This window comes from Notolabrus celidotus, chromosome 6 (assembly GCF_009762535.1).
Source record: "Notolabrus celidotus isolate fNotCel1 chromosome 6, fNotCel1.pri, whole genome shotgun sequence".
Lineage (NCBI taxonomy): Eukaryota > Metazoa > Chordata > Actinopteri > Labriformes > Labridae > Notolabrus > Notolabrus celidotus.
The window spans coordinates 35372510-35382507 of NC_048277.1; the positions used below are offsets into that span (position 1 = coordinate 35372510).

General features: G+C 40.3%; 1 protein-coding gene across 2 annotated transcripts; it reads left to right on the forward strand.

Annotated features, from left to right (window-relative positions):
* The first annotated feature begins 1631 nt into the window (after positions 1 to 1631).
* On the forward strand, positions 1632 to 9998 carry c6h11orf58 (chromosome 6 C11orf58 homolog). Of its 2 annotated transcripts, none has more exons than XR_004631678.1 (5): positions 1632 to 1831; positions 5003 to 5086; positions 6386 to 6446; positions 6608 to 6785; positions 9421 to 9998. XR_004631678.1 is itself a non-coding variant. In XM_034686601.1 (5 exons), exons 1-5 carry the CDS (start codon positions 1778 to 1780, stop codon positions 9634 to 9636), a joined length of 525 nt encoding a protein of 174 aa, XP_034542492.1. In that variant the 5' UTR covers positions 1641 to 1777; the 3' UTR covers positions 9637 to 9998. The 2 variants fall into 2 exon arrangements, 1 of the variants encoding a protein (XP_034542492.1); XM_034686601.1 differs by having other exon boundaries at positions 1641 to 1831; positions 6676 to 6785.

Genomic DNA, 9998 nt, shown 5'->3' on the forward strand with positions numbered 1-9998 from the left:
AACCCTAGGTAAGATTGAGTCTCACTCTGTCTTGATGTTGGGTCTCTCTTCATAATTTGACATAGAGTAGTCTAGACAATCCTGTTTGTAAAAGCGCCTTGAGATAACGTTTGACTGCAACAATTCTCCAAGCAGAATTCCATATTTGTATGTATTTTATTATTTAACTACTAGTTTTTACCACTGCACTATTATCATATTATTTTAACCTGTACACATTAGTCATGCCTACTTGTTGTTCTTTTGTATTTATAGCTGATGTTATTGTTATTATATTTTTAGTTTTATTTGTATGTCTTATTCTTATGCCTTGTACAAAGAGAGCACAGTTTACCAAGTCAAATTCCTTGTATGTTCAAGTATACCTGGCCAATAAAGCTGATTCTGATTCTGGTTCTGATTAATTCATTGAAGTGACAACCAATAAAACTTTGCATAAAAACAACACTTAATTGTCAACAATCCTCAATACAGCATTTTAATGGCAAGGGCGAGGCAGCTTTATTTGTGCATTTCATACACGAGGGCAACTCGATGTGCTTTACATTAAAACATTAAAAGCATTGGAGACATTCAGACAAGCATAAACAGAGCACAATTAAAATGACAAATATAAGAAAACGGAAAAGAAAAGGAAAATTAGAAATATATTAAAAATTACATTAAAATTTTAATTTAAAGTGGGTTAAAATGAGCTAAGATAGGAAGGCAGTGGCAAATAAAAAAGTGTTATTATATTTTTTAACTATGTTAGTACATTGTTGTATTCCCCTGTCCCGTGTTGTAAGCTGCTGTAACAAAGGAATTTCCCCCAATGGGGGACAAATAAAGTATATCTTATCTTATCTTATCTTAACAGACTGTTAAACAGTAACAGAGGCCACAGACCACGCTGACCACTGACCCCCACCCCATGAACAGATCCATACCATCCCTGCTCTGTCTGTCACACTCCATAATCTCATCCCAAACTCTCTCTTGACTGCTGCTGGCATTATAATGCATAATATACTGTATTATATAATTATCTTGCTATATTATATTATGTTATATTACATTACTATTCCAACTACAACACATGGTCATATTACATACAAATATTATTTCTATTTATTACTTAATTTGTCATTACCAACCATAATCAAACCATGTCAACCTGTCACTACTGAAACATTTTAATACTGCCTGTAATTACTTCTACTTAATTTAAATTCCACTGTTACATTGTATATATCTAAATTGTATTCTAGCTTTATTTATCTATTTTTTTTTACTTATTTTTATTTTATTTTATTTTATTATTTTTATTTTATTTTATTATTTTATTTTACTTTATTATTTTATTTTTATTTTTATTTATTTATTATTATTTTTTTTTACTTATTTTGTACTTATTGAAACTCCTTTCTTGATTGTACTTATGTGTGGGTTACTGTAACCACTGAATTTCCCCCCGGGGGGATCAATAAAGTAATATCTTATCTTATCTTATCTTATTTTATTTTATTTTATCTTATCTTATCTAATCTTATTTTATTTTATTTTATTTTATTTTATTTTATTTTATCTTATTTTATCTTATCTTTATTCTACTATCTAATAACTGGGAGGACTGGCGCTCGTCTGAATCTCCCCGCTAACTGCAACTCCACACACGAAGAAGAAGCAGACCGGAACCGGAAGTACTGAAACAGAACCCTGTTGACAAAAGCAGCTAGCCTCCCGCTGCTAGGTGGTATGTAGTTTCACTGTCCATTTACTGAAGCTCCCGTTCAGAATGAGTCATTCACAGGACAGGCATGGGACGAAACGACCCGCGTCTCCAAGTGATGTGAGTAAAACCAGAGGAGTGGAGGATATCTTTGAATTAAAGGCACGAGCTCATCGCTCCAGGTTAGCATCCCCCTCAGTGTGTGGAGGGACGGCTGGCTTCACGCGCTTTGTTGTGATTCAGAACAGGTTTCTCTACAAGGGTTCAGAGTCTGGATGAAGTGCACGTGCCTTTTTAGGTCGAATTTAGACTTTATATTTCAAAACACATCACATGTTGTAAATATTGCCTATATAAATGCAAATAGGCGCATTTTTGTGAATGAAATGTGTCGTGTTGTATCAAAATGGACTGAAATAAAGTGTGTTGACTGGATCTGTTACCCATTTAAGTTAGGACAATTCCATTTTTATCACAACTTTATGCATCCAACATTAAAAATACAGCCTAAAAGGCAAGTAAAGAGCATTATTTAGGGGTTAAATACTATTATAATGCATGTTTGAACACATACAGGACGAATTTTGGACACATCTCTAGAAAACACTACTAGTTGTTGTAGTTTTTACAGTATTTCTCAATTGCTAAAACACATTTCTTGACATCCACCACGCTTTTCTCAACACTATAAGCACAACACCCAATTTTCAAACTACATTCACCAAACCTCTGACTCTTCCTGCAAAACCAAACAATATTGTCAGATCATACCCCAAGTCAATCAAAATTTAAAACCATAGAAAGAGAGGTACTTTATTAATCCCAAGGGGGGATTTGCACTCATGCTATTTTTTTGGACATGCTACACACACAGTATATATATACAATCATGCACACACATGCAGTGAACATGCTTAGGGAGAGATGTCAGAGTGAGGATGCTGCCATCAACCAGCGCACCCTGAGCAGTTGGAGGTTTGGTGCCTTGCTCAAGGGCACCTCGGCAGTGCCCAGGCAAGTGAACCAGCACCAGTCCACTTGCCAAACTTTGTCCATACTGGGACTCGAACCGGCGACCCTTCGGTTCCCAAGCCAAGTCCCTATGGATGGACTGAGCCCCCAATACTGAGCAGTCAAAAAATGAAAACACAATGCTCAGGACATGAAGCTGTAGAAATACTGTTTATTGTTCACAGTAGGCTAAATGAATGAGGCTCCTGTATCCACTAAAACTAAAGTAATAACAAACATAAACAAGAAGCACATCACAGCGTAATCCACAAAATCAAACTGAAGTGCTGACAGTATCTACAATCATTCAGCCACAGCATCAGGTCTACATGCTGGGTCAGGCCACAGGACTTCATCCACATCACAGGCCACATTCTCCCTGACCAGGCAACTATGGAGAGAATATTGTGTCTTTAATATGTAATCAAAAATAATGGATTTGAGAACAAAAAACAATTTTGCAAACAAAATTATGATTTGAAAAATCTGAAATAATGCTATGAATAAAGGAAATATATTTGTGATTAAAAATGTATCTTTATAAATCCGCTCTTTTTTTGTTACAAACAAAATTATTATTCTCACGAACCACAGATTCGTTTGCGTTTCCAGTTTTTGCGTTTGCGTTTCTACATAACTGTCATGGGCGGGACCTCCCCTGAGAGATGCAAGAAGCCTCCTGATTGGTCAGTCTCACTCAGAGAGACGGTGTGACAACTTCCGCCCCAACAAGTTGTTGCCGCGAAGGGAGACATATCAACATGGAGAAACAGGTCCGTTTTGCGTAACATACCTGTCTATTTTCTGTCTTATTGGTGCTATTAAGGTTACACTTGTTGTTCGTTCTTCCAGTGTTTTTTTCCCCTAACCTTTTTTAGACGGCTGTATCAGACATTAACACCTAACATGCTGTGTGCTCGTCATAAGTGACTGAATTTATTACCGCCCGGCTTTAGTGACAGTTATCCTAATTTCATAGTTATCGGCCTGTTTATAAATAAATAAACAAACTTTTTCATTAGATATACTATCAGAACAAATCAGGAGGCGTGTGTGTGGATTGTTGAGGGGTCATTCCTCCTTTAAGTTAAGTAAAAAGAAACTAAAAGCATAAAAGGGGCCATATTTTCACTGATCTTCAACCCTTAGGGTTTGATCATGTTTTATTTATCACTGTCGCTGGTACCAGAAAGCAGCATCAGGAAGCAGTTTACTGAGGTAACTGTTATTATGACTGTTTTCACTCATGGAGAATAATTTCCCTTGTCTTCACAGGTAATAAATGGTAATAAAGTCAGTCACTTATGACGAGCACACAGCGTGTTAGGTGTTAACGTCTGATACCGCCGTCTAAAACGGTTAGGAGAAAAAAACACTGGAAGAACGAACGACAAGTGTAACCTTAATAGCACCAATAAGACAGAAAATAGACAGGTATGTTACGCAAAACGTACCTGTTTCTCGATGTTGATATGTCTCCCTTCGCGGCAACAACTTGTTGGGGCGGAAGTTGTCACACCGTCTCCCAGAGTGAGACTGACCAATCAGGAGGCTTCTTGCATCTCTCAGGGGAGGTCCCGCCCATGACAGTTATGTAGAAACGCAAACGCAAAAACTGGAAACGCAAACGAATCTGTGGTTCGTGAGAATAATAATTTTGTTTGTAACAAAAAAAGAGTGGATTTATAAAGATACATTTTTAATCACAAATATATTTCCTTTATTCATAGCATTATTTCATATTTTTCAAATCATAATTTTGTTTGCAAAATTGTTTTTTGTTCTCAAATCCATTATTTTTGATTGCATATTAAAGACACAATATTCTCTCCATAGGCAACCGGGGGGAAAAAAAACCCTGGCGTGCCGGATCCAGGGTTAAATTCAGTTCTGAGTGGTTGTGTTTAAGCTGTGACACCTGTGCTTCAAATGTGTTGAACTTTTGCTCCCTGTGCTTACCTTTTATGCAACACAAGTGCATCACAGTGCAACATGTGTTTTAGTGAGTAAGAATATGTTTGAAGTTGTGTCTAACAGGTGAAAAGTGTTTATGGTTTTGCCAAAAGAGTGACTGATTCAATACATGGGTTCAGGCCACTAAGGAATCTGGTTCAGACAATAGAGCTTAGTGTTTTAGCCACTGAGAAATACTGTAAAGTAGTCCCCTTCCTCTCCTGCATAAAGTAAGACCTCAAATCAGCTTAAGATGCATTAATCTCTCTCTTTTTAGTAACACAAGACTCTTGTACTTTCAGATACTAACATTGTTTCTTTTTGTAGGATGGGTCCACGCAGTGGGCGTCAGCTGATCTTGGCAGCGATGAACGGAAACAAAAGTTTTTACGTCTGATGGGCGCCAGCAAGGTTCGTTTGGTGTAGGGGATGTCAATTTTAAGTGTTTTCCTTGACCGGTCTTTGGAAATGTTAATGATCAAGTGTTATCGATTTAATCTTTTGTTTTCAAACGTACTCGATTAAAGCTGGGGTTGGTAATCAGATTTAGATCCACTTTTTGTTATACTGGTTAAAATGATCTTTATGTCCTGATGGTAATCAATACATGATGTGTTCTTAAAAAAGAGTGAAGAAAAGCTGCTATCTACAGCCGGAGTAAACCTGGGAAAACATCAACCAATCACAGTTTTTTTGGGTCCCCAAATTTTAAACCAATCAAATCCCATCCAGCCGTTCTGCCCGCCTCCTGCGCGTACATTTCCCCGGCGTGCACTCCTCTGAGTCCCCGTCTCCTGCCTCTACTTCCCCTGACTCTATTTACTGCCCCTCTCGCTCGTCCTCGGGCCTGTCCCCTCTGACCTGATGAGGTGCTTTGCTCAGGACTGTAGTCCGGATCAGAGTCTAAAAAGCTCTCACCAACAAGCAGAATAATTAATGACGTTCAGTAAGTCCTATAGAAATGTACATGTATTGTAGTGTCCGTCCGGACGCTGTAGTGATGACGAGCTGATTCGTGAACACGTTGATCTTTAATAACCGGTCACTGTCGGCCGTGATCACGCCAACCAACAAAACAACAATCAATGTTTGAATGAATGAAGAACTTCTCCTCTTGTCTCTCCTCTCTCCAGCTCAAACACTCTACACCTCGCCTGATGCCTTCACTGACCGTCAACACTGTAGGAATTAAGAACATCTACACTGAACATGTTTAACAAACAGTAGAGCTGTTACAGTGTTATATATGTGTTATAACTTTTCTCCTGATCTCGTGTCACCAGTACAACTGGATAATGCTAGCATGATAGTTGTGAGTGCTAACAGCAGCCATGTTTGTTTGTGTTTTTAACTTTCACTTTGAGAATGTTTTGGTGAGGACCGGTTTTGAATCAGTCACCATCATATGGTCGAGAATCAGCGGCGCTCGTGCATGTGAGCGGGGGGGGGGGGGGGGGGGGGGGGGGGGCGTTGTTTTGGAGGAGCTCTGAGGGAGGAGGGGAGGGGTTAGACGGAGTCATGAGGAAAAGCTACATTCAAATTCATGCTGGTTTTCCGAGACTGCCAACCCTAGCTTTAATTGTTGACATCCCTAGTTTGGTGCATTTTATGGATCTATACACTTGCACAAAATGATGAAGGCTTGTGGCATGTGTTGCTTTATGAGACATTGTGACGTTGGTCTAATGTTCGACTGTATCTGTTTTCCAGAGAGAACCTACCGGACGCCTCGTCATCGGCGAACACAAGTCCACATCCCACTTCCGCAGTGGTGAGCTTCCTCATGTGGCTTTTAGTGAAACAGTGTTTATAATGTGTTCTTGTTATGAAATGTCCAAACACTACTGTCCCTTTGCCTGCACCCATGCTGCCTCTCACCTTTACTGCCCAATGCAATTAACCCGGCTTCCCCACCACACGTCCGCCGCACAGCCCTATCCATGCATGGATAGGCCTGTAATGGCTGGGTGTGCCTGCTGTTACTGGTGTCTCCTCTGCAGGGCAGGAAGATAAGAAGATCAGCGAGCAGCTAGAGATGCAGTACCAGCAGGGCATGGACGGGAAGATGTCGGGGCGGAACCGGAGACACTGTGGACTGGGTTTCAGTGAGGTGAGGGGGGAAGAAAGGAGACCGGAACTGTGGGGAAAAGTTTAAAAGATGAACACAAAAAGTGACGCACTGCAGAGAGAAATCTACAAAACTGAAGAGAGCACATGAAGTGAACACTTAACTGAACACAGTGTGAGATATGGAAATGTGGAAGGACTCAAAAGGAAATAAAGAAACACTACAACTCGAGAGGTTAAGAACATTTTCAAAATAAAAGCAGAACCTAATTTATATTAATAATAATAATAATTATTTTATTTTATTTGTAGAGCACTTCAAAAACCAAGTTACAAAGGGCTTCACATGGGCAGCAAAATAAAACAGGCAGTTCCTATGTAAACACAAGTCAAGATAAAGAAATAAAAAATATTTTAAAAGACATAAAATTCCCCTAAAAGAACTCTAAAGGAATACAATTCTTTAAAAATATATTTCTTAAGACAGTTAAAATAAGATGAAATTAAACTTAGGTAAAATCAGGAAAGACTCTGTGATAAAAGTATGTTTTAAGAAGGGATTTAAAGGAACTCACTGACTCAGCAGACCTGATCTCCTCGGGCAGATGGTTCCAGAGTGTCGGACCCCTCACTGTGAACACCCTGTCCCCTTTAGTTTTCATTTCTTTAAAGGTGACATATCACGCTTTTTTCATCAATATATATTGGTCTAAGAGGTCCCCAAAACATGTCTTTAAAGTTTATCGTCAAAAAAACACTTTGAAATCAGATTTTGGTCTGCCTGAAAAGCCCTCTTCTTCATTCCTCATCAGAACACTCTGTTTTCCCTCTGACCACGCCCCCTCAGGAAGTGGATGTGACTCAGCTCTCCAGCACGTTGATCTAATGTTTACATGTTGGCTGAATATACACGGCTGCTCAGAGATCACGTTACTTCAACCCTCTGAATCTGATCCAGAATCTGATCCTGACGGAGAGGCGCCTGCAGCAGGACCTTTCTGAAGGATTGGTCACAGATTTAGTGTTTCTTGTTGTTTTATTTATCAGTATGTCGACGTGTGTCTTGGTACACAGCTAGGAACATGTAGCTATGTGGCTATGCTAACTAGCGCTAGCACTTATCCATGATAAATAAAAATCATCCACTAGATCTTCAAATCTGCAGACGTGGGGAGTAAAACCGACCTCTGCCAGAAAGGCAGCAGGACCTTTTCTGAAGGATTGGTCACAGATTTAGTGTTTCCTGTTGTTTTATTTGTCAGTATGTCGACGTGTGTCTTGGTACACAGCTACAGCTACGACATGTAGCTATGCTAACTAGCGCTAGCACTTATCCATGACAAATAAAAATCATCCACTATATCTTCAAATCTGCAGACGTGGGGAGTCAAAGCGACCTTTGTGTTTATTAAGACAGCCTACAACTAGCATGCCTCCCTCCTAAGCTCCTTGTTAGCACACATTTGTGCAGAGAATGAAAAACGGAGGGGGGATTCAGTATTATTTTATACAGTCTATGGGCTGAACAAGCTCCGAGCTCTGACTCCGTGACAGACCGGATATTGTTGTTACGTAACAAAAACACGGAAGTCTGAAACGGCTCGTTTCACACACATTTACAGAAAGGTGGAGAAATCCGAACAGGGGCAGAATGGATTTTTTTCATTCTCGGGGGGTTTGTAGACAGGGACACATATTTCAGGTAGAGAACCATTAAAAAGTCCATTTTGCATGATATGTCACCTTTAAAGGCGCCTTTCTCGGCACTCAAGGACACCGCACAGATATATATATATATATATATATACACAAATTTACATTAAAGGAAACAAAATCAAAGTCAACATGAAATCAATATAAACTAACAAAGTGGTAAGAAAAAATAGAAACAATAACAAAATGACAGTGCAATTGGAGTCAGACGGAGTAGGCGGTTTGGAACAGATGTGTTTTGAGTTGTGATTTGAAATGGGGAAAAGAATCTGTGTTTCTGAGTTGAGGTGGTCATGAGTTCCAGAGACGGGGAGCAGAGCAGCTGAATGCTCGGCTCCCCATAGTGGTGAGACGGGCGGAGGGGAAGAGGATCTGAGGGAGCGGGAGGGAGTGGGAACATGGAGGAGGTCGGACAGATATGGGGGGGGCGAGGTTGTGGATGGTCTTGAATGTTAACAGGAGGACTTTGAATTGAGTACGGAACTGAACAGGGAGCCAGTGGAGCTGTTGGAGGACAGGAGTGATGTGGTGGATGGAGGGGGTTCGGGTAATGATCCGGGCAGCTGAATTCTGGACCAGTTGGAGTTTATGGAGGGATTTGTGAGGGAGACCAAAGAGGAGAGAGTTGCAGTAGTCCAGACGGGAAGTGACAAGGCTGTGGACAAGGATGGCGGCTGTGTGAGGGGTGAGGGAGGTCTAAAGGAGTACAAAGGGTGTGAGAGTCATCGCTTAGTCCAAAGTTGAACTGCCATCACTCGTTGACGCTCTTATAATTTAGTTTTGAGTGCTTCAGGAAGTGAAACCGGTCATCTCAGTAAAGTTTCCTGACATATGATAACTGTTTGTTCTTTGGAATTATCACAGAAAATCAGGTACATGTCTTTACACTCAGGGGTTTTAGGATTGTACCCGTAACAAACTTCCTCTTTCATAAACCATCTTTTCTGTTCTCTCTCGCCCCACAGCCCGAGCCAGAGCTAGTTTCATTTCCCTCCCCACCCGTGGAAAGTCAGACAAAAGTAACTGAAACAGAGAAGTCCACGGATAAAAAAGAATCCACAGAGGACTCCGACGAAAGCTGCGACTCCGACCCAGAAGAACAGACCTCAGAGCCGGCAGAGTCCAGCTCGGATGAAGAGCCGAAACAGAACTACAAGAAGCCCTCTTTCAAATCAGCGTAGGCGCTAAACGGATGGATTAGATTTTTGTAACCTCAAACGTGCATTTTGACATTATTTGTTAGTCATTTTTACTCGGTAGGAAAGGGATCTTCTCTCAAACAACCCTCCATGTGGTAACATCCAGGTGTGCATGTTGTCTGAGGATGACGGGGTCGGGTGTTGAACTTTCATTTCTAGGTGTTATATCACGTTCTGTTTGCGAACAGTCCAGGTTTTTATTTCGTCTGAACATTTTATCTGTCATTCGCCGCGACACGTGTTGAATGAGACGGGATCGTTCGTCATTCAGCATGATCGTATTCACATTGTACATTTTGTGATTTCTTGTTTGAAAGTAAAATAAAAGGAAGTGGGAGTTGTAA

Coding starts and splice junctions, on each gene's coding strand:
- c6h11orf58 (XM_034686601.1), top strand. CDS start 1,778: ATGAGTCATTCACAGGACAGGCATGGGACGAAACGACCCGCGTCTCCA. Junction 5,087..6,385: donor GTCTGATGGGCGCCAGCAAG/GTTCGTTTGGTG, acceptor TCTGTTTTCCAG/AGAGAACCTACCGGACGCCT. Junction 6,786..9,420: donor GTGGACTGGGTTTCAGTGAG/GTGAGGGGGGAA, acceptor CTCGCCCCACAG/CCCGAGCCAGAGCTAGTTTC.